The 24,970-nt window shown below is 42.0% G+C and overlaps 1 protein-coding gene across 1 annotated transcript in view; it reads left to right on the forward strand.

The window, feature by feature from the left end:
* Positions 1 to 459: 459 nt before the first annotated feature.
* Positions 460 to 24,970, forward strand: part of LOC145350903 (ribosomal protein S6 kinase alpha-2) — a 332,432-nt gene continuing 307,921 nt past the window's right edge. Inside the window, exon 1 of the mRNA XM_080200348.1 lies at positions 460 to 591. Within this exon, the coding sequence (XP_080056474.1) occupies positions 544 to 591 (48 nt within the window). The 5' untranslated portion in view covers positions 460 to 543. The remainder of the gene's footprint in view (positions 592 to 24,970) is intronic.

A 24,970-nucleotide genomic window follows, 5' to 3' on the forward strand; every position in this document is an offset into this window, starting at 1 on the left:
GATTTGAGGAAGCAGGGAGGGTAGCAAGGGATTACATTCACTTCAGGCAGCAGCTGGAGCTCAGTAATCTTTGACTTTTTTTGGGAAGGGTCAGGGTAACTGATTTGTTTTGCAATGGATTTTGTGCTGGCAGGCGGCAGGTTTGGGACAGCCACTCCAATTGATGAACCTATCCATTCTTTCCCCCCCACCCCCACCCCGGTATATAAACATTAGCAGGATATTATTCCATCGGTGAAAGGATAGAAAGGCTGTGTGTTCAGAAACTGCCAGGTCTTGCTTGCAGCTCTCCATCAGTGTGATGACAAACAGAGTCATGAGGGGCTGGTGGATGTGCACGGTTTTCACTTGATCTTGGCTGTAAAACAGAACCTGCAGGATCTTTTTAAATCTGTCACCATGTTTGCAGGGGATATGTTTGTGTGACGTGCTTAAGCTAAACGGGTCACAAGAGGTTATTGCCAAAGAAGATGAGAGGTGCTTGTGTAGTTGGAAAGCTTTCTTCGAGTTTCTGCAGCAGCTATCTGTGGTTTTAGCAGGAAAATGATGAGATTGCCTCAACAAAAATTCAGAAGGCTCTTTATAAAGAGGGTAAGTGAAATGATTTCCTCCGTCTGAAATAATTAATTTGAAGGACAGGTCCTTGCAGAGTTTTACCATGGCAAGTTAGTTTGACTACAGGCAGTTTGTAAGTGATCAGTTGGCTATTAAATCTGAGACAACTGATGTGATATTTTTGCATCAAAATTTTAGAGAGAGAGAGAGGGCAATTGAGATCTGAGATAGAATTATATAGACAAGAATAGGTTCTTGTAAAAGAAAAGTTGGTTTATAGTTGTGACTAAAATACTGTGGCTGATAACGGCGAGTTATGAAGAGGACGTAATCTTACCAAAACTCTAAGATGATGTCAACTCCATGAAAGGGAGTAGTTGTACCGTGTGCAGTTGTCATTTCTGAATCTTGATGGAATTATCACCTTGAAATTGTACAATCACAGAAATTAATGCACAGAAGGATCTATCAGTCATTAAGCTCTAAGAGTGTTAACTCTTCAAACAATCCAATCCCGTATCCCTGTCCTTCACTCATTAAATCCTGAAATTCAATTCCCTCTCAAGTATTGGCATAATCTCTGTCTCATTAGCTACCAGTGATAGTCATGCCCTAATGAACGGTGTGAAATTATTTCTCCTAATTTCCTTTAGTACTCTATTTATAATCCTGGTTCCGCGCTCCCTTTGTTTTCCATTCATCAAATCTTTCACTATTTACCTCCTGAAATGCTTTCAGGATTTCCAAAAGCTCTATTAAATCTCCCCTTCATGTCTGTTCTATGGAGATGCTATTTTTTGTAATATTGGAAAGGATTTTCACAGTATCTTTGCTTGTCTCACATTTCCTGAGTGCACAGAGTCAGAACAGGTGGATAATCGGTTACATCTGTCATGCTCAATGTATCTGTGTCACTCTCTCATGCACAGATATGCAAAAACACACGCGCGCGCACACACACACACACACACACACACACACACACACACACACACATGCATACACAAAAATACGATTTCTGCTGTAAAAATAATGTTTGTGACTTGATATTCAGGCCTCAGCCAAAACATAGGATCATGAAGAACAGGATTTCCGGTCCTGAAGACTATGGAATTCCTCGGAACATTTAATCAGACCTTGGCTAATCTGCACCTTAACTCCATTTTTATGCCTTTTGCTCCATATCCCTCGATTAGCTAACTGAAATATATTGTTCTTGGTATAGAAAGCTCCAATTGTCCCAGCACCCACAACCTTTCGGGGAGAATGTTCTAAATTTCTACCACACCATCGGCAGATTTTTACGGGCCCTTCATGGCAGAGTTGGGGCCATCAAATATCACAAGAGAAACCTAAAGTAGGTTTAGCACATGAACAACATTGTGCAGGGTATACGCCACAGATTTGATTTGCAGTTTTCCCGGTGATTGTGCACTAGCAGCTGTGGTGAGGACAAGTATTTGAGTGAGTATTTAAAGGGCCAATCAAAAAATGGATTTTGGAGGAGTTGGAAGCAAAATGGAAAGAACTTGATTCAGAATGGTGAATGGCTGTTTCCCACTTCAAAGATACCTCGCTTGGTGTACAGCTGGGTAGAAGAGCTGCAGAAATAGATACTCTGTCCCAGTAACGGGAGGAAGAAACCGGCTGTTGAAGCGTGGCTGGATGTGTTCCAGAATCAGGTCAGCAGCAGGAACACCCTGCCATGTGCTGGGATTTGGTTCAATGACCGAACCAGATCAAGAGAGGTAAGTCAGTTGCACATTCACCTACATCCTATTGCATGCCTGATTTCCCCCCACCCCTCCCATACACAGCATCTCTTGCGCCCACTCGATCTGCCTTGTCAAGTATACTCCTTCACATCATTCCCTCCATCCGTTTACTTTGCAAGTGCATTAAACAGTGTCTGCCGCAATGACATCACCCTCTTCCTCTTCATTGTCTTCCTCCTGATGCTCCTATTTCTTCTCCTCTTCCTATTCCTTCTCCTCCTCAGATTTGTCTGCAAAACTTCTGTGCCCTGTTCATCCTGCTGATCTAGGCCCTGGGTGCATCAGAGCTGGAAAAGAAGGGTAGTGCCATATCTGGCCCCGCTCCTATGGTGTTGCCAGATCCTGGAACTCTGAGTTGCTGAACCTCTAGAACATCTGTGAAAAAGGGAAAAAAAATATTTATAGGATTTTGGAGACTGCTGACACTGGAAGAGCCCATGAGAATGAATCGCCTTGAATTGTGCCTGTTCCACTCCAGTAAATGCAGTGAGAATGGGGTGGAGACCCCATTTATGCACACACTTACTGCTGTCAGAATCAGAACAGGAATGTTAGCAGCTCAAAGGAAATTCCAGGCACTAAGGACTGACAGTTTAATGTGCAAGCATGTTTTTCAAAATTTTCTAAGACTCTTTTTCCATTAAGAAACTACTTAATGTATGCAAATGAATCGAGGAAAAAGCGCAGTGCAAGTTTTTTTTCTGACTCATTGTCATTGATTTTGAAATTAGATTACTCACGGGTGGAATATCACACACTCTGATTAAAAATGCTTTTTTTTATTGTCTGAGATCCATTTTTAGCCAACACTTCAATACGTCTTAACAGAAACAAAATGATTACATTCTACTGCACTGATTCACAAGAGCTTTTACCTTTGTGGTGATGCAAATGAGTTTGGACAGAAACTTGAACCATAATTTCACTTTGGAAAAGTGAAACAATTTCAAGTACAATTTGTGCCCTGATTCGTGATTGCATGCGTGATTCCCCCACGCCCCATAGCCATGCTCCCCATACAAAGCATCCCTTCCACCCCATTCAATCTGCCTTGTCAAGTATACTCCTTCACATCATCACAATGCAATTTCTACCCCTTTACATTTCTCTCCATTCCTACCACGTTGATTTTATTGTCAGGCTGATTATTGATTTTAATTTTGGCTTGGCGAATTGACTTTTCTGACTATTCAGCACTAGAAACATGGAGGAATTCCTTCTCTCTTTACCCTCCAGGCATTATTTGAAGTGTTATTTGAAAGAGGGGGCAAACTTCCTGAGGAGTTAACTCCAAGTTGTTAACTAATTTGTCCGGGTATTAATATCCATTCCACCTTCAGTGTAAACTGCTGTCGAACTGTAGATCCTACTGTAACTAAGCTTAAATGCTATCAATGTTGTCTCTGACCAACAGATTTGGATCAATTGATTCAGTGTGACAGGGTATCCTAGCAGCAGAGTTGGCACTACCATGTCCTGATCTACATTAAAAACATTGCAGGAATTAATTAGCAACTATCACCTGCTTGTCTATAACAAACAACTACCATTCAGTTTAGCCTTTTAAGATTTTTATAAAATGCATTTTTTCACTATCCTTAACTCTGGTTTCCTCTAGGCCTCTCTCCATTCTCAAAAAGCAAGGAAGACAAAATAGCCAAATTCCTTCCCCAGTGCATCTCCCATCATGTATATTGAAGATGCGCATGGGACAAGTACAGTTTGTCACATCCCTCCTTCTGTGTGTGAGTGCAGATCCCCAATTGCACTTAATGCTCATCCGTCTGCAAAAACAGGAGAGTCATGACTGGAGACCCATCATCTGCCCAGTTGCCTCTGCAGAATTGTTTAAAAATAATAGAGCTCTTGCAAAAACACTGTCATTTTCAAAGACACATCTCCACATTCAGTCCAGACAAACTAATTTACCTTTATAGTTGTGGGCAGAAGTTCAACTCATGAGTACATGTAACGTACACTCTACTCAGATTGCCGGGCTGATCTAGATTTGAACTTGGCAGCATGGTGGCATAGTGGTTAGCACTGCTGCCTCAGTGCCAGGGACCTGGGTTCAATTCCAGCCTCAGGTGGAGTTTGCATGTTCTCCCTGTATCTGCATGGGTTTCCTCTGGGTGCTCTGCTTTTCTCCCACACACCAAAGATGTGTGGGTTAGGTTGATTGGCCATACTAAATTGCGCCATAGTGCCAAGGGGACTAGCAGGGTAAATATGTTGGGTTATTGGGATAGGGTCTGGGTGAGATTGCTGTTGGTACTGGCTTGATGGGCCAAATAACCTCCTTTTGCACCTTGGGGTTCTATGATCCTGAGTTTCAGTGAACTGACTCAGCTTTGCTCATTTAGTATTGGGACAGCAATCAGCAAAGTGCACTAGGGCAGAGTAGAGACCAATGTCTTGTACTGGAATGTCAGCCTTGTGTATGTACACAAATCCTGAAGTGCTTCTTGACTTCTCAACCATGTAATTCAAGCAGGAATGCTACCAGCTGAATCAAGGTGACATATTATTGGACAAGAAAGGCACTTCATGAGGCTGGCAATAGGTAAACCACCTTTTTGACTCCTGGGGATGATTGTTCTGAAAAACCAATAAAACCTGGAAATGGGTGGTACTGGTCTGAACTGGAGCTGTTTTCAAGGTATACAAGATCAGTTTTGACAAATGCCAGTCATGTCCAAAGCTTTAAAAATCTTTTTTTTATATAGTAGATGGATTTTCCTGGACTTTGCACGTTGAAATGATTTTCCACGGCTGTTAGGCATAGGAAAAAGGGGCAAAAAGCCATTACTCTATTTCTTTACAACCTTGGAATTTTCATGGCTATCTATGAGGGAGAAGAATGCTTGTCCCCACAATAAACATAGGCTAAAAGTATTGAGGTCAGGGTACTGTTCCTGTCCTATTTAGTTCCTTTCCTTCCTCCAATTTTGGAAAATGCTGAAGCTGTTCCAGCCACCTGTGCCTGACTTTCCTCCAGGTGCTAGGCCCTGCCAATCGACAGAGGATAATTCATCCGTTTTAATAAACTAATCCAGGAAATGTAGATGATTCTCATCATTGCAAGTGAGAGTGCGCTTTGTCACCACAGCACCCACATGTCCATCTGTACTTTCAACTTGAGAAAGATGGAACAAAATCAGTCTATTTAAACCTTGAACAAGTTGCACAAGACTGATAAACAAAACAGACAAGTGGCAGATGGAATTAAATACTGACAAGTATGAGGTGAAGCATTATGGCAGAAGGGATTGGACGAGGCAATACAAACTTAATAATATATTTCATTCAGGGGTGGTGTGGTAGCACAGTAGTTAGCACTGCTGCTTCACAGCTCCAGGGTCCTGGGTTCGATTCCCGGCTCGGGTCACTGTCTGTGTGGAGTTTGCACATTCTCCTCGTGTCTGTGTGGGTTTCCTCCGGGTACTCCGGTTTCCTCCCACAGTCCAAAGATGTGCGGGTTAGATTGATTGGCCGTGCTATGAAATTGCCCCTTAGGATCCAGGGATGTGTAGATTAGTGGGTATAATATGTAGGGATATGGGGTAGGGCCTGGATGGGATTGTGGTTGGTGCAGACTTGATGGGCCAAAGGGCCTTTTTCTGCACTGTAGGGTTCTATGATTATGATTCTAATAGAGTGTGCAGTGACAGAGGAATTTTTTTTTGCATAAATCTTTAAAGGTAACAGGACATATTGAGAAAATAATAAGCGAAGTGTATGGGATTTTATATATTGAAGTGATTTTGGGACGGTGGGGAAGGGGTGAGAGAAATGTGAAATAAAATGGACATGGTCTAGGGCCCCGCCAACCACGTTGGGAAAGAATCCTTGGTTGAGGAAAAAGGCATAGTAGGTGAGCTCGTGGTTTTCGATCTGAAGCAGTAACTCTGCCTGTCTGCTCTCTCTCTCTCTCCCTTTCTCCCTCCCTCTCCCTGCAGACGCTGCCTGACCTGCTGAGTATTTCCAGCATGTTCTGTGTTAATTTCGGATTTCCAGCTCCTGCAGTATTTTGTCCACTATCTTAACGTTAATGACCTCCTCTAAACATTTAACTAGATTAGGTGGATATAATCTACCCATCACAATTTGATGCAGAGTCTCTTTGATTAGCTGGTTCTTATTTAAATGCTTGGTCACACTGAACCAAAAGATATTTTCCAATAGCTCCCCCACAATTAACCAGTTGGCCTGGAGTTTGTTATCCCTCACATTTTTGGCCATCTCTGTCAAAACTCAGTATCTTTTATTCTCTCAGGAGAACAACCCCAGCTTCTCCAATCTCTCCACATTACTCAAGTGTCCCATCCCTTGAAAGAAGCTCATACATCTTTTCTGAACTTTGTCTGTAGCCTTCACATTCTTCCTAAAGTGCAGTGTCCAAAACTGGACACTATGGCCAGTATTTTATGACCTTGGTCGGGTGAGGCTTGTAAAATTGCACCCAAGGCCAATGGAGAATTCCGTTCCGTGAGCCTTGCCCACCCTGACTCCGGGGTGGGAATGCCAATAAAATTCCGGGAGATACTACAATTGAGGCTGAACCAGTGCTTCTTAAAGTTTCACCAAAATGTTCAAGTGGTGACTTGATTGCAACATATAAAATTGGGTCTTGAGAGGATGGATGCAGAGAGGATGTTTCCTCTCTTAGGGGAATTAGGAACTGGGGCTCACTGTTTAAAAATGAAGGATTGTCTGTTTAAAATAAAGATGTGACACTATTCTTTCTCTGAGGGTCAATTCTTTGAAGTTCTCTTCCTGAAAAGGTGGTGGTAGCAGAGCTTTTGAACATTTGTGAGGCAGAGCTGGATAGATTCTTGGTAAGGGGGTGATCAGTTATCAGGGGTAGGTGGGATGCACATTTCTGATTACTATCAGATTAGCCATGATCTTATTAAGTAGCAGAGCAGCCTCGAGGGGCCGAATGGCATACAAATACTCCTTGTTCGTGTGTTTGTATTTTTTGGTTATATGTTTCAAAAAGAGGAATACCGCAGAACTCTCTGTTCCTGCAGTCCATTTGGAATTTTGATTTGATTTATTATTGTCACGTACTAGCACACAGTGAAAAATATTGTTTCCTGTATGCTATACAGACAAAGCCTACCATTCATAGATAAGGAAATGAGAGTATAGAATGTAGTGTTACAGGTATAGTTAAGATGTAGAGAAAGGTCGATTTAATGCAGGGTAGGTCCATTCAATAATCTAATGGCAGCAGGGAAGAAACTGTTCTTATGTCGGTTGGTACATGACCTCAGACTTGTAATTTTTCCCAATGGAAGAAGATGGAAAAGAGAATCACTTGGGTGCATGGGTCCTTAATTAGGCTGGCTAGTTTTCTGAGGCAGTGGGAAATGTAGACAGAGTCAATAGATGGGAGGCTGGTTTGTGTGATGGATTGGGCTACATTCACGACCTTTTGTAGTTCCTTGCAATCTTGGACAGAACAGGAGCCATACCAAGCTGTGACACAACCAGAAAGAAAGCTTTCCATGGTGCACCTGTAAAAGTTGGTGAAAGCCGTAGCTGACATGCCAAATTTCCTTAGTGGACTGAGAAAGTAGAGGCATTGGTGGGCTTTATTAACTACAGTATCGGCATGGGGAGACCAGGACAGGTTACTGGTAATCTGGACTTTTAAAAACTTGAAGCTCTCGACACTTTCTACTTCATCCCCATTGATGTAGACAGGGGCATGTTCTCCTTTACGCTTCCTGAAGTCGACGACAATCTCCTTTGTTTTGCTGACATTGAGCGAGAGATTATTGTTGCCACATCAGTTCACCAGATTCTCTATCTCATTCCTGTACTCTGTCTCGTCATTGTTTGAGATCTAACCCACTACAGTGGTTTCATCAGTATACTTGAAAATCAAGTTGGAGGGGTATTTGACCACACTGTCATAGATGTACAAAGGCGTATTGTAGGGGACTGAGAACACAGCCTTGTGGGGCAGCAGTGCTGAAAATGATTGTGGAGGAGATGTTGTTGTCTATTCTTATTGATTGTGGCCTGTAGGTTAGGAAGCTCAGGATCCAGTCACAGAGGGAGGTGACAAGGCCCAGGCCACAGAGTTTGGAGATGAGTTTTGTGGGAATAATAGTGTTGAAGGATGAGCTATAGTCAATAAATAGGAGTCTGACATAGGTGCCTTGTTTTCTTGATGTTCCAGGGTTGACTGCAGGGCCAGGGAAATAGCGTCTGCTGTGGACTTGTTACAGTGGTAGGCAAACTGTAGTGAATCCAGGCAGTCTGGGAGGCTGGAATTGATTCGTACCATGACTAGCCTTTCAAAGTACTTCGTAGTGATGGATGTCAGAGCAACTGGACAATAGTCATTGTGGCACGCTGCTTGGCTTTTTTTTGGTGCTGGGATGATGGTCATCTTCTTGAAGCAGATAGGGACCTCAGATTGTTGTAAAGAGAGGTTGAAGTTGTCTGTGAATACCCCGCCAGCTGATCCATGCAAAATCTGAGTGCTGATCCGAATACCCCTTCCGGGCCAGTGGCTTTCCTTGGTTGACTTTAAAGAAAGCTGTGCTGACATTTGCAATGGTAACCTCAGATACAGGTTCATCCAAGACTTTCAGGGTGGAGGGCATGCTCTCGCTGGCCTCTTGCTCAAAATGGGTGTAGAATGCATTGAGCTCATCAGGGAGGGGAGCCTTGGAGCCAGCAATTTTACATACCTTCATCTTGTAGCCTGTTATGTCTTACAGATCTTGTCATGGTGAGGGTCTATGTGCTTAGCCTGGGACTCTTGTCTGTATTGTATCCTCCAGCTTATATTGCCTCTCTTCAATGTTCCTACCAAAATGTCACTTCACATTTCTCTATATGAGTTGCCATCTGCCATGTGTTCACACTTTCCATCAATCTGTCCGTGCCCTCTTGATGACCATTACTCTCCTCCACACAGTCCACAATGTTTCCATGTTTTGTCTCAATTGCGGATTTTAAATTGTGCCCTGTATACCAAGTCTATCTTACTAATGTTGAGAAAAGCAGTGGTTCATGTCCCGTCCCCAGGAACTCCATTCCAGTCTGAAAAGTATTCACTCACTACTGCTGTTTCCTGTCACTTGGCCATCATTGTATCCAGGCTTCTCCTTTCACTTTTATTCTATATGGACTTCAACTTGCTGTCATCCTATTATGTGGCACTTTATCCAACATGGTTTTTGAAGTCCATAAACATGATATCAACAGCATGGCCCTCAACCGTCACCCCATTACATCATTGAAAAACTCAACCAAGTTGGCGGAACGTGATTTGCTTTTAAATTCATTCTGGCTTTCCTTGATTCATTTATACTTGACCAAGTAACTGTTAATATTATCCCAGATTATTGTTTCTGAAAGCTTTTCGACCACTGGAGTTGAACTGACTGATCTGTAGTTGCAGGATTTATCCTTGCATATTCTCAATTCTCCAGTCCTCTGGCATCACCCACCACCAATCTAAAAGGGACTGGAAATTACAGCTTGTGCACCGCCACAATTTCCAACAATTTTTCCCTCCACATCCTCAGATGGTCATGTTTAGTGACATATGTTAAATGGAGCCAGCCTTTCTAATCATTTATAGCTACCTCTATATCAGTTTTAACTCATCCAATATCTTGAATAACTCCTCTTTTACTGACTTTGGAAATGTCTTCTTCCTTGGTAAAGACAGACCATAATACTCATTCATTACTATAGCCATGCCCCTGCATAGATTTCCTTTTTAGTTTCTAATCAGCCCCATCCTCATCTCACTACCTTCTCACTATTTAAATGCCTATAGGATTGTTGGATTGCATTTTACGTCAGCTACCATTCTCTTGCCATACTCTCTATTTGCCTCTCATTTTCTTTTTAATTTCCCCTCTATATTCAGCCTGGTAGATGAAATTTATTGCAGAGGAGTGTGAAATGACACATTTTCTAGAAGGAATGAGAGAAATAATATGAACTAGATGGTATAACATTAAAGGTGGTGTGGAAACGGAGCAACTAGGGGTTTAAATGCACAAACCTTTGAAGGTGGGCAGGACAAATTGAGAAAGCTGATTTTTTTTTTGAAAGCCTCCGGGACCTTTGACTTTACAAACAGAGGAACAGATCACCAAAGCAAGAAAGTTATGATAAACTTTTATGAAATATTGTTAAGGTCTCTCTTGGAGTATGTGTTCATTTCTAAATTCCAAACGTCGTGGCCTTGGAGAGGACACAGAAGAGATTTGCGAGAATGTTGTTGGGGGTGAGGATTCAGTTATGTGAAAGCCTGAAGAAGATAGGGTTGTTCTTTGTAGAGTGGTTTAGATTAAGAGGGTCTTGATTGGGACGTGCAAAATCACAAGTGGTTTTGATAGAGTAAAGAAGAAACACCAGTGACATTTTAACTCATTCAAAACCTATTCACATGTGTAAAACTGGGTCCATTGCTTCCAGTGACAGAAGTGTTAGTAAATAGAGTCTATCTCTCCCCAAGTGTTCAGTATGAGGAGTAGCTGAGCACACTGAGTGGATGCTAGTGATTGTGTGCTGCATTAGAGTCTGTGGGCTTGGTCTGCATTTTCCTTTCAATATCAGTCATAGTTTTTTAAAATTAGCATTGCGCTGAAACTATGGAAAATGGATCTTTTCTGCAGTCTTCCTCATGCCTCAGTAAAACCACGCCAGGTATATTTTGCTCTTGTTCAAACATGACATGATAAAGCACATTCAAATGCACTTTAAAATTCATCATTTCCTGTGGCTAAGTGATAAAAATAATTCCTGATAGAGAAAATCTCAAGTTCAGCTTATGGCTTATGATGCTTTAGCTGACCTGTAGCATTGTTACAATGATTTTAATGAATCAGATGAGTTCAGCAAAGATTGTACTGGCATTCCTATTTCTGATTACTCTCCAGGGGGGGTCAGAGGGATGAAATGCAATGCAGATGAGGATAGGTCTGGAGTGCAGGAGTATAAATGCACCAAGTCCAAATAAAGTTAGTGGGCAAAGTAGTCAGAGCAGTTATTAAACAATTGGCAGTGCTCAAAGGAAGATAAAAGCCAGCTGATCCGAATGAAATGCATCCCTGATTGCTGAATGAGGTGCAGGTTGAAGTAGCAGAGAATTTTGGGCACATTCTTCGATTCTTCTTTTGATGTGGGAGTGCTACTGGAGGATTGCAGATACCAAGGGCAGAATTTTTATCTTTGAGGTAGCAGCAGAGTTGGGAATTTCTGTGGCTCGGACAGCCCACCTTGGCAGAAAGCAAAGTTTGGACTTTAGTTCAAGTGGGGGGCAAGGTTAACAGTAATGGGGCCCACTGTCCTGGAAGAAGGCAGCTACAGTGGCTACTGGGTACAGAAGAGGGCTGGTTATGGTCATGCCTTGGTGCTTTGGGACTCTCTCCCAGTCATAATAAAACAAGAGGGCCCCGTCACCCCCTACACACTTCCCTTGCTATTCATACCTTCCATCCACGCCCATGGCTCCTCGTACCCTCCATGCTAAGCTACTGCACTTCTATGCTCATTTACCCACAATACTTGCAATGTAGAACCTATTAATCCTCGTGTGACAATAGAACAAGTTTTAAATATAGTAATTTGTTCATACATGTTGCTTTTATTATAGCCCAATAAAAGTATTAATCATACAGATCATTAAAAACATCAATAGCAGAAACTGTGAGTACTTGAAATCTCTGTATTGTGTAAATAAACTTTGTGAAATTGACAGAGCTGTCAGTCAAGCAATGTTTTCCCTGGGGTGCAATTATTTCAACTCTCTAGTGGGTATCTGAGCTCTTAGCTAAGCCTCATTATGTATTCATACCTTTTTTGGTATTTTAATGTCTTTATCTGGATAGGTAAATCCCTTAACTGTTTAAATTTAAGAAAGCCTATCTGACTGAATTTTTTGTACTCAGTTTCAAAAAGTTAAGTGTATACAACTGATTGGTACATCCAGCCTTGAAGGTTGAATCATAGAGTCCCTACAGTGCAAACGGAATCCATTCAGCCTATTGAGTCTGCGCAGATCAACCTGAAGTGGTTAAGAGAAAACAATTTGGTCAGTAGAGGCCAGGACTAGGACAGCAATATTAGAAAGAAATAAAAATGAACCTGTTGAGTCAAAAGAGGTTCCACTCAGGCTAACAGTGTTAGGAAGAGTTAAAATAGAATCTTCAGAAACTAAAAAAGCTGAAGTCAGGGGCATTAAGTTAAAAAGGGTAAGGAAACAAATGTGGAATTTAAAAAAAAGATGAAGTGGCCAGAAATTGGATTGAGAGGCACACTTCCTTTTCAGATGTAAAAAGGGACCAGGGAAGTTCCCAAACAAGCAAATTATAGTGAGGGAAATCCCTACTTAGTTGAAGAGCCACAATGGAGAACAGCAGGAGCTGAACAGCCGTCTGGGTCAGTGGTGTTCCAGCAAACGTGGAACAGGTTGGAGGAAAACCCATTTCTTAAGAAAACAGAGAAAGGGGAGGGAGCTAATTCCAAAATGGACAACTCTTGTGGAGACCATAAGAAATGTATCAGGGAAATCCATGCAGAGTTATCCACTAGTAAGTCAAATCAACAAGTTTTAAATCCCAACAAACTCAGCAATGAAGACTCACGGTCCATTACAGGTGAGCTGCAGGAAGCAAGTCCAGACCCCGTACCAGAACTTAAAATCAAATTACAGCCCGCTGGCTTCTAAGCAATCAGATTTGTAATGATGTCTGTGCTTAAGCTAATAAATCCATGGGTTATGTAGGTGGACAACGTCACAGAATTGTTACAGTGCAAAAGGAAGCCATTTGGCCTATCATGTCTGCACCAGCTCTCCAAACGAGCACCATGGTTTGGTGTCATTCCCCTGCCTTTTCCCCATACCCCTGCATATTGTTTCTATAAGTGAAAGGTTAAAACTAATTAAGAGTAGACCAGACTATGCTATTTGCATAGTGGGAAGAATTCTGTTAAGTAGCCTTTGGATAGGGCCAAGGGGAGCTCTAGAATTCCCCTGCCTCCATACATAACCAGTAAGCTGGCAGCTAACAGCAATGTGAAAACCTTTAGACAATACATACACACAATTTGAATAAAGGGAGCAGACATGGGATTCAGACACAATCTTATCCTTTACGCCTGACCCCAAAAGACAAAGAAAATTCAGAACTCTGCTGCAAATCTTTTCCAATAAAGAAATGTCTTATTCATAACTTGCCAACAGAGAAAAGGAGCTAAGTGACAGCATGTTATTCAGAATCTAATTCCGTTTAAATTGTCTAGATACCAAAAACTAAAATAGAGCTTAACAATAAGTGTGGATGAGTGTCTCTGTATTTTCTTTGCATCTTTTAATCAAACATTCCAAAAAGTCAAAGTCAAGTTCCATTCTGTATGAATGGAGGGGAGGGGAGGTGTTACAGAAGTGTATTGATGTCTGATGCTAAATATTCAATTTTTTATTGTTGAACATTAATTTCACCAATAGTTAAACTCTTCTACTTTATATTTTTTATTTTTGCATGTTTGTGTATGTGCGTGAGTTGCGACAGCATGTTTACCTTTTTCGATATTTTAATAGCTTTACCTAGGTGAATAGTTAGCATAATGAAACCGAACTCCTTATATGATTAAACTCTAGAAAGCCAGTCTGACTGAGTTCTTTGCAATCAATGTAATCAGTTAAGTACATGCACTAAATTGGGATATGACTCCTTATAAATTTCCAAAAACCCTGTTAAGTTCAACAAGAGTGGGGGTAAAATAGGGTAAATACATGTGATTACAGGGATAAGGCTTGGATGGGATAGTTGTTGAAGAGTCGGTAAGGGCTTGATGGGCTGAATGGCCTACTTCTACACTGTAGGAATTTGATGAAAAGGGGGTAAAAAGCCACGCACCTGTCCTCACCTCATTATAACAAGGCAGTATGGTTGACGTTACACATATGGACTATCGAAAGGAGTTTGATAAAGTAGCACATAATAGACTTATTAGCAAAATTGAAGCCCATGGGATTAAGGGCACAATGGCAACAGGGAACAGGAAGCAGAAAGTCAAGATCAGATTGAAGAGATGTATAAAATAGTGTCCCACCACCCACCCCATCGCTGTTCTAGACATACCAATAATCTGAGCTTGGGTAGAAAGGGCATAATTTCAAAGCTTGCAGATGATACAAAAGTCAGAAAAATAGGAAGAAGTGAGGAGATTAGTAGCAAACTTAAGGAGGACATAGGCAGTTTGGTGAAGAGGCAGGCTGATGGCAGATGAAAATTAAGGCAGAGAAGTGTGAAGGGATGCATTTTGGTAGAGAAAATGAGTACATTTAATGGAAACAAAATGGTTCCAATTTAAAGAGGGTAACAAGAATGGCAAGATCTGAAGGTGGACATACACAGATTTCTCAATCAGGGCAAGCTGATAACGTTCTTAAAAAGGTACATGGCATCTTGGCTTTACATACAGTCAAACAGGATACAAGAGCAAGAAAATTATGCTAATCCTTTACAAATCATAGATTTGGCTCCAACAGGAGTATTGTACTTAATTTCATTACCATACTTTAGGAAGAATGTGAAGGCCTCAGATTACGGAGTTAATTTAACGAGTGCCTCGAAGGAGGGGGATCTCTCATTACATGGAGAAGTGAGGATGCTTCTCCTTTGAGCAGCTTTTGATTGAGTAATTGAGGACCTGTTCCCAGTGACATAATTGTCAGGAAGCAAAGATATAATTTTATGTTAATTGGAAAAAAGGAGAGGTAAGGTGAAGGGAATTTATTTTACATAGTGAGTTCCATGATCTGGGCTGCACTGCTTGAAAGGATGGTGAAAGCAGTTTCAGTAATAACTTTCAAATGATAATTGGATAAAGACTTGAAGCAATATAGGGAAAGGACAGAGACATGGGCTTTCCTCACTACATCTTTCAAAGAGCTGGCTAGGGAGATGGTAAATTCCAGATTAGAACATTTAAACAATAAATAAGAGAAAAAGGGTAAGTGCAAAAAAGGCAGGAAACTGAAGGCATTTGTTTTTGTAGTTGGTGAAAAGTGGAACATGGTGCCACTAACAGATATTAGTCCCTCTCAGCACTGAGAGCTTCATCCTGTTTGTTTCCCTAAGTAGTAACAGGTTATTCTTTGTAGTATCTTACACAAACAATTGTCAATCAAGTAGTCTAATGAATGAATGGTTTATTAATTATTTATTTAACTACTTTCAGAGAGTGATATAAAGGCTACCACGCTCCATGACTCCAGACTCCTAACTGGCAAGACAAATGTGCGCTTAGTCCCAGGATTCATGCTCTCTGAGTCAGTTGGCCAAATGGGTCATAGGACTGTCCAAGAACACACTCCTTCAAGGGGTACGCTCCCACATCCTTCCCCCTTTAATTCCTGATTAACACATTTTAATAACAGTGAACTGTTCATAATGTTATGCAACAAATGGATCGCAAACACATACCTTATGTGGTAAGTCAGTCCAGGGACTTCCTGATCCTTTGGGACTTTGTAATTCACTAGCAGGTCTCTGGCAGTATAGGTAACTTTGGTTTGAACCTCAATGGGTTGACTCTCGATTTGTGACAGTGTGTCAATGCTGATAATTTCTCTAATTCCTCCAGGAACTTTACTTGGCTCTTCCTCGTAGCTTGCTGCTATATTACTTTCATCTGGAGCAGTATCACTGGCAGGCATACTAGGGGCGGTTCTGTCTGCAATTCTCTTCTCCTCAAATTGTCCAGGTGTTTCTTTACCCTTTTTCCTTGGACAACTAATTAATAGAACACTGGGATTGTTCTGGCCATGACCGTTCCAGGAATCCAATTGGGACCAGTACTATAATTCTTTACATATACCAAGTCATTCACCGTAATGTTGTTTAGCCTGTATACTTCAGGATCATCTTCAGAGTTATCCTTAACATAGTACTGGAGTTGGAATTATTTTTGCTGGATCCCGGTTGGCTCTGCTTAGTCATCCATTTGCTCTTAATGTGCCCCTCATATAGTGGGCATAACATGCAACTGATTTGAATTTACATTTCTCTTGGGAGTGATCACCCACACATAGGTAACATTCTTCATAGCTTCTGATCTATGGACCAAATTCCCTGTACCTCTGCAGTCTTTTGCTCCAAGCCTCTGCACACTCCTCCCTGGCACCTTGCCTACCAGCAACTTGGTGCACCTCACCTGCTTGCATGCTCTGCAGGTCCGTAAATATCCCCACCCACTCCTTTTGACACTTTCTACAATCTAGATGACATCTAGTGCCTTATTCAAATTAAGCTGCGCCTCCACTAGTAATTTATTTTGTATTGTCATGATGTTATCACCACAGACTAGCCTGTCCCTCTCAACATGTCATTGTGTGCACTCCCAAATTCTTATTGTTCAGTCATTTGTCTTAGGCACACCACAAATGCATCTATTGATTCTCCTGGTACCCTTGCCACTAAATTAAATTTGTATCACTGCATTATGATTGAGGGTTTGGTGATAATAACACTTGATTAATTCCACAAGCTCCTTGGAAGTTTTGGAGTTGGGGGCATCTGGAGAAGTCAGGCCCTTTATCAGGCTTCAGGTTGGAGCCTTGCAGGCTGTTAATAGGACTACCTACTCCTCTCTCCCCTGATTTCGTTGGCCTTTTGAAAAATAGAGGCACTTGACATATTGCATCCACTGCTCCATTCTAGGGTCCAGTGGGTCCAGTTTTCCAGACTGCTGAACAAGTTTGCTTCAGAAAGGTTTCCACACATGGTCTGGCCTCTCGATTCCTACTCCCAGCAGTAGGAAGGCACTCTGATTGATCCTTGTCACCAAATGTAGTGTCTCCTAAGACAGGCAGCCACCAAGTAGATTAACGAATGCCCAGTTTATTAAGGTAAGTACAGAAAGTAATTTAAAGGCTTCTGTATTCCATCATTCCAGACTCCCAGTTGGCAAGAAAAAGCCAAATTCAGCACCAGGATTTGCGTGCTGCTGCCCCATTGGCCAAGTGGGTTGCATTAATCTCAGACAACTCGCCCCTTAAAGGGGCATGCCACCACTCTGTCGATTTCCAATTTTTACTGCTTGATTTATTGATAATCTTAAAGTTGGAAGAAAGGTATATCTAGGAACTATTAATAGACATCCATTTGACTACATAGCATTTAAAAGTGCATGTTGCAGAAGATATAAAGGACTGGGTTCTATATTCCTTATTAATAACATCAAAGAACAGTCAGAAAAAAAATTCAAATTGACATTCATTATCTTAAGAAAACTATTTAAATATTTGGAAGTGGGCTTGTTTTTCTGAGTAAGAAGAAGATAAACCAGAGTTACTGATTTGTACAGTTGAGGACTGTTGTTTTGTGAAACACTTTTCTTCAATTAAGTTTTGAAACAATTGTTGAAAGGAGACCTGAGTGAACTTTGGTTGCAGACTGTTCAGATGTATATTCAATAGAGAAATGTAGCTGCAGGAAGAAATAGTTCAGCACATGAACTGTGACCAAGGTGTTTGACTAGCACAAGAGGAAGTTATTTTTCTGGTCACATTATAATGGTGTCATCATGCAGCCTACAACAGGCATAGCATAAGTCATTTTACCTTCCTGCTATAATCCTTCAGTTTCAGAATTGTCATTACCAATAAATATGAAACACTCTCATTTTCTTGTCATATCATTAATTAAAGAAACTGCTGAGCCAACAATCAAGATTCTGGCCTTGTGAAATTGGAGTCTTGTAGTGGTTAATTACAGTTGGTGAATTGTGAACTGCTGCTCAGGGATTATGTGGCATAATGACTCCTTTAAATTGTCAGCTTGTAGTAAACCTTACAATGAAGAATCATGCTGATGCTTTGACTGTACTGTTCCTGTTGATAATTCATCTCAACACAACTCAAGGACACCTCACAAAGATGGGACATTTACATGTGAACTTTTGAACTTGATGTCCTCTCTGCTATTTGCTTATGCTTTCTGTCCATGGTGTTGCTGTCATTTACAATGATGCTGACCTTGTCTTAACCACATGAAATTGTTTGGTTACCTTACTGGCCAGTCAGTTGTGGGATTGGCTGGGATGGTAGATGTTGCTGTTAGTTTCCACTGCCCTGAAAAGTGGACCAACAAGTACTGGCACCATCTGTGGTAATTCCTAAACTTTGGAGCAATTGATCACGATGAATGAGATATATAAGAATTGAGACAGTACAGTGCCTTTACTGGATCGAACAGAAGTACCTTGAGTGACTCCAGGTCCCAGTGTGTCCTCTCTGGACAGCAGCTTAATATTGCTAGAGGTTTGGACGCTGGTGGGTTTACACTAAGCTTGTGTGAGGAGTTATTATTTTAAATCAGATATTTTATTGAAATTGGTCTCCGGTTGCTAAGGAATCATCTGACATCTACAATGAGGGTAGGTTGAAGCTTAGGCAGATTTTATATATTGTCAAGAGATTGGAAACCTGGGATCAATGCTAGCACATTATATTCACATTGGTCTGACTGTAAATGAAGTCCAAATGCATTGAGTTCTTTACACTAATTCAGCACTTCAATCTCAGTAACACCACAGAAACAGCCCACACGAAAGAAAAACTTAAAACTAAACGAAACTAGGATCCGTCTTTCTTTTTGGATGAAGGATGTTGTTTTACTGAGAGAAGGTAAGGGATTCTGACATTGGTTAGACTGCTGAATATTCATGAGTAAATAAAATGCAAGATTATAAAAAGTCGCTGCGGCATGCTGCTGCTCTGAGTGATGTGGCTAAAAGCATTCACAGTGAGAAACCAGCTGCAGAGTTGCCATAGTAACTGAAGCCACCTTGTTGCCAGGGGTTCTGTGACATGGTTCTTTTAAGATGAGTGACATAAAAAAGCAGCGAGGTGACTGTTGTTGAGTGCAGCTGAACAGGACTCCTGCTTGCTGTACCTCACAAATCCCTTCATTTTAAGAGCAAACCATGTGACTTTTAATTCTGAGGCTTGGCATTTAGAAAAGAGCTGCTCCTGGTACTGTTGCCACACTTAAATGAGAACATCAAGCACCCTCAACTTCAGATCTATTCAAATAAATGGGACCATTGAATTTCTATCTTTCAGGGTAAGATATGCTGTGGTTGAAAAGCAACATCAGTGTGATTTCCCCACCAATTCTTCCAGTGTGGTATTTTGAGGAACAGCCTCACTCTTCCAGTGGACTTCAAAGTTATTCCCAGAAACTCACTGGAGCTGGGTGTGGGAGCAGGAGGATGGGATAAAAAAAACATCAGAAACCTCTGACCTCTCCCACGGCTGGGATTCTCTGGTGCCGCTGCAGTGAATGGAGTTTTGGCTGAGTGCCAAATTCTCCACTCCCGCTGACAGCCAAGGCAACGCGTACGAGATCAGGAAATTCCAGCCACTGGGTCTCAAGAACTTGTAGCAATTCAATCTAGTCAACTACCTGCAGACTAGCTAAAGAGGAAGGTCTAGTTATTTAAAACAAAGTTGAAAAATTATTCTGTGAAAATTGGCCTGCAATCAAAGGGCCTTTTACAATGCAAATCCCTTACCACCTGCCATTGAATACAGTAGCACACATTCTTTATATCCAGAAAAGTTATGTATGAAACCACTTTTTCATTGTCACACAATTTGTCCAGGCCAATCATGCTTTGGACAGACCATAGTCAACAGTTGTTGTAACATCTGGGAGAAAATCCCAAAAATGGCAGCAATCATAGGGAACTGCCAACCAATGTGTGAAGCAAGTGTGAAGTTGTCCACTTTGGTAGGAATAATGGTAGGAAGGACTATTACTTACATGGCGAAAAACTGCAGCATGCAATGGTGCAGAGGGACCTCGGGGTCCTTGTGCATGAGTCGCAAAAACCCAGCCTGCAGGTGCAGCAGGTGGTCAGGAAGGCAAATGGGATGCTGGCCTTCATGGCGAGGGGGATTGAATATAAAAGTAGGGAGGTCTTGCTGCAGCTGTATAGGGCACTGGTGAGGCTGCAGCTGGAGTACTGTGTGCAGTTTTGGTTGCCGCACTTACGCAAGGATATTTTGGCCTTGGAGGGAGTGCAGAGGAGGTTTACTAGGCTGATACCGGAGTTGAGGGGGTTGAACTATGAGGAGAGGTTGAATGAACTAGGCTTGTACTCATTAGAGTTTAGAAGAATGAGGGAGATCTCATTGAGACATATAAGATGATGAACGGCATGGATAGGATAGAGGTGGAGAGACTCTTCCCGCTCAAAAAGGACAGTAGGACTAGAGGGCACAGCCTCAAGATAAAGGGGGGACGGTTTAGAACAGAGTTGAGGAGGAACTTCTTCACTCAAAGGGTGGTGAATCTCTGGAATTCTCTGCTCGTTGAAGTGGTGGAGGCTGCCTCGCTAAATATATTTAAGACGCGGATTGATAGGTTTTTGATAGGCAAGGGGATTAAGGGTTATGGGGAGAGGGCGGGAAAGTGGAACTGAGCCACGACAGATCAGCCATGATCTTATTGAATGGCGGGGCAGGCTAGATGGCCTGCTCCTGCTCCTGCTCCTATTTCTTATTATCTTATGATCAATCTCTTTAGCAAATTTTTCACTCCTCCCTGTTGAAATGTCCAAAATTGTAAAGAAACAAAAGTCTCGGATAAAATTCATTCTAGCCGTGTCTATGTGGGCTTCCTCCAGGTGCCCCAGTTTCCTCCCTCAGAACAAAAATGTGCAGATTAGGTTGATTGGCCTTTGCCATGCTAAATTACCCCTCAGTATCAGGAGGACGAGCAGAGTAAATATGTGGGGTGAGGGGTATAGGGTCTGTGTGGGAATGTTGTTGGTGCAGGCTTGAGGGGCCAAATGGCCTCCTTTGGCAGTGTAGGATTTTAATGGGGTTTTTCTGAAATATGAGCCCCATGAGATTTCATAGAACAAATCCAAATGGTCCATAAAATATTTCCCCTCACTGCTTTAAATGTGCTGTAGAACTTACTTAAGATCGCGACGAGATCAGTTTTAAAAGTCAAATATCACGAGGTCAGATTTTGTCGGCATTTGATTTGATTTATTATTGTCACATGTAATAGTATACAATGAAAAGTATTGTTTCTTGCGCACTATTTGGACAAAGCATACATTCATGCTGAAGGAAAGGAGAGAATGCAGAGTGTAGTGTTACAGTATAAGTATAGAACGAGACTAAAAGGATTAGAAGGTATGCTGGACGCAGCTTGAAAGAAGTCATCTCGCTTCGGTGCCATCTTAACCTCATAATTATATCATCAGTTCTTTTTCTTGTTTCATTACTCATTAATTGCTCTATTGCTGCCTCCTCAGGATTTAATATCTCCCACCTCCTGCTTCCTGTTCACCAGACTGAGTCACACATCATTTCCCCAGAAGAGAGATAAGTGCTACTGGTTAATAGCAGCTTATTATCTGGACACAGTAGTTCCCTCTTTACGCTCACACTTTTTGGATAAATACCTTTGTACACTGTGATTTGCCATATTCATGTGACATGATATGCAAATGAAGGCTTTAGATCAGCAGCCATTGTATGCACAATGGTGTGTTTACATCACTTAGATTTTAACCAGTTGCAGCAAGATTGGGATTTTGGTGTGCTGTGTGCCCGTGTTCTGTTGTTTGTCTGCAGGGTTTGTATAAGAAACAATTTAGCAGTTAATTTTAAAATTGACTGGGCTCTTAGTGTACAAATTGCCAAAGGCACAATTCTGCACTGTTTAGTGATGTTTCATAGAACAAATCCAGTTGTGTGAAAATGAAAAAGTGACTTCATACATAAATTTTCTGTCAATATCACCACATAGTATTGGATATAGAGTTTATAGAGTGATGTGAGTATGCAAAGATTAGAAGTGGAAAGTATGTCGTCTATGCTTATATTCATTGTGAATTGAGACCGGCTCTGGAGTATTAGGATATTTTTCTCTCCCAGCTCCATGGCAACACTTTGGACGTTTATTCACATTCTTCACATACAGTTCTGGAAAGATATCCAACTTACCCAGATGGAAAGATGGTAGGACAGGAGGGTCTCAATGACATTATTGTTACTAGAAAGGCGGTGCTCGACAGGCTGGAGGGGCTGATTGTGGACAAGTCCACAGGACCGGATGGAATGCATCCGAGGGTTCTGAAAGAAATGGCGGAGGTGATAGTGGATGCCTTGGTGGTTATTTTCCAAACGTCGCTGGATTCCGGGGAAGTGCCAGAAGATTGGAAAACGGCTAATGTTACGCCGTTGTTTAAGAAGGGTGGCAGGCAAAAGGCGGGGAATTATAGGCCGGTTAGTTTAACGTCTGTTGTAGGTAAAATGTTAGAATCCATCATCAAGGAGGAAATAGCGAGGCATCTTGAGGGGAATTGCTTGATAGAGCAGACGCAGCACGGTTTCGTTAAGGGGAAGTCGTGTCTGACAAATTTACTGGAGTTCTATGAGGATGTGTCTAGGGCGGTGGATAGAGGAGAGCCGGTGGATGTGGTCTTTCTTGATTTTCAGAAGGCGTTTGACAAGGTACCTCACAAGAGGTTATTGCAGAAGGTAAGGGGGCATGGAGTTGGGGGTAGGGTGTTAGCATGGATAGAGGATTGGCTGTCAAATAGGAGGCAGAGAGTGGGGGTCAATGGGTGCCATTCGGATTGGCGGTTGGTGACTAGTGGAGTGCCCCAGGGGTCGGTGCTGGGGCCTCAGCTATTTACCATTTATATAGATGATCTGGAGGAGGGAACCGAGTGTATGGTGTCGAAATTTGCTGATGACACCAAGATTGGTGGAACGGCAAATTGCGCAGAGGGTGTGGAGAGTCTGCAGAAGGATCTAGATAGGCTGGGCGAATGGGCCAGGAACTGGCAAATGGAATTTAATGTTGGCAAGTGCGAGGTGGTCCACTTTGGTAGGAATAATGGTAGGAAGGACTATTACTTATGTGGCGAGAAACTGCAGCAGGCAACGGTGCAGAGGGACCTCGGGTCCTTGTGCATGAGTCGCAAAAACCCAGCTTGCAGGTGCAGCAGGTGGTCAGGAAGGCAAATGGGATGCTGGCCTTCATAGCGAGGGGGATTGAATATAAAAGTAGGGAGGTCTTGCTGCAGCTGTATAGGGCACTGGTGAGGCCGTAGCTGGAGTACTGTGTGCAGTTTTGGTCGCCACACTTATGCAAGGATATTTTGGCCTTGGAGGGAGTGCAGAGGAGGTTTACTAGGCTGATGCCGGAGTTGAGGGGGTTGAGCTATGAGGAGAGGCTGAATTAACTAGGCTTGTACTCGTTAGTGTTTAGAAGAATGAGGGGAGATCTCATTGAGACATATAAGATGATGAATGAGATGGATAGGATAGAGGTGGAAAGACTCTTCCCGCTCAGAAAGGACAGTAGGACTAGGGGGCACAGCCTCAAGATAAAGGGGGAGCGGTTTAGAACGGAGTTGAGGAGGAACTTCTTCACTCAAAGGGTAGTGAATCTCTGGAATTCTCTGCCTGTTGAAGTGGTGGAGGCTGCCTCACTAAATATTTTTAAGACGCGGGTTGATGGGTTTTTGATAAGCGAGGGGATTAAGGGTTGTGGGGAGAGGGCGGGAAAGTGGAACTGAGCCACGACAGATCAGCCATGATCTTATTGAATGGCGGGGCAGGCTCGAAGGGCTAGATGGCCTACTCCTGCTCCTATTTCTTATGTTCTTATTATGTTCTTATCATGCCACATCGACACAAGTCCTTTTTCAACATGTTGATTGGTAAGTGATCAGGATTGGTATTCAGAGCTGACTTATTTCCCTGTCTAACCCCTGATTGCAGTGAGCAATTGCAGATTCAACTAGCACAATGGCTGACATCAGTTAACTTCGTTCTGATGCTTAAACATGCAGGATATTCCCCCACTTTCAACAATTTTCAATTGTAAAGCACCTTGCACATCATAAAATATTTCAAACTGTCCTTGGCATTCACCGACTGAGATAGAGCTGATTTCTCATCTCATAACTGTGAGGATATGTACTGTTTGCCTGTCTTTGGTTAGTTTAGGGGATGCATCTATTGGTTGATTTATTTCGTGTGCGAGTGCCTCAAGTCCATGGAAGAACATGGTTAACATGGAGGACTGGAGCATGAGACATCTGTGGCTGCAAATTTTGGTGGTGGGGTGACAAGGTGAGGGGGGAGTTGGAGGAAATCAAAATCATTGGAAATTCAGGGGAGCAAAACAACAAAGCCAACCCGGCACTGGAGAGATGGTTCTTGAGAACGATGGGATTGATGAGAGGAACAGGGATGGCAAGAGTGGGATAGAGAAGGCTTGGAAGGGGTGGAATCAGTCAAATGTGGAAAAATGACAGGAGCAATGATTTGACACATCTTATCAATCAAAAGTTATTCTTTGTGCTCAACAAAGATTCACTTAATCTGAATGAAAAAACATTTGAAAAACAATTAGATGAATTAAAACCATCGATGTTGATTCTATAGACAAAGAAGGAGATAACAGTTTATAGTTTCAGACTAGTTTCCAGAGTTTTTACACATTTTAATTTCAATGGCCATGCCACCACACAGACTTTAGAATCAAGGAAGGAGAGTTATAAACTCCCTAAGAAGCTTGAAACTCCTTAGAAGCTGTTTTCTTCATTGA

Source organism: Carcharhinus amblyrhynchos, chromosome 12 (assembly GCF_965287045.1).
Source record: "Carcharhinus amblyrhynchos chromosome 12, sCarAmb.v2.hapA, whole genome shotgun sequence".
In the NCBI taxonomy this organism is placed as follows: Eukaryota; Metazoa; Chordata; class Chondrichthyes; order Carcharhiniformes; family Carcharhinidae; genus Carcharhinus; species Carcharhinus amblyrhynchos.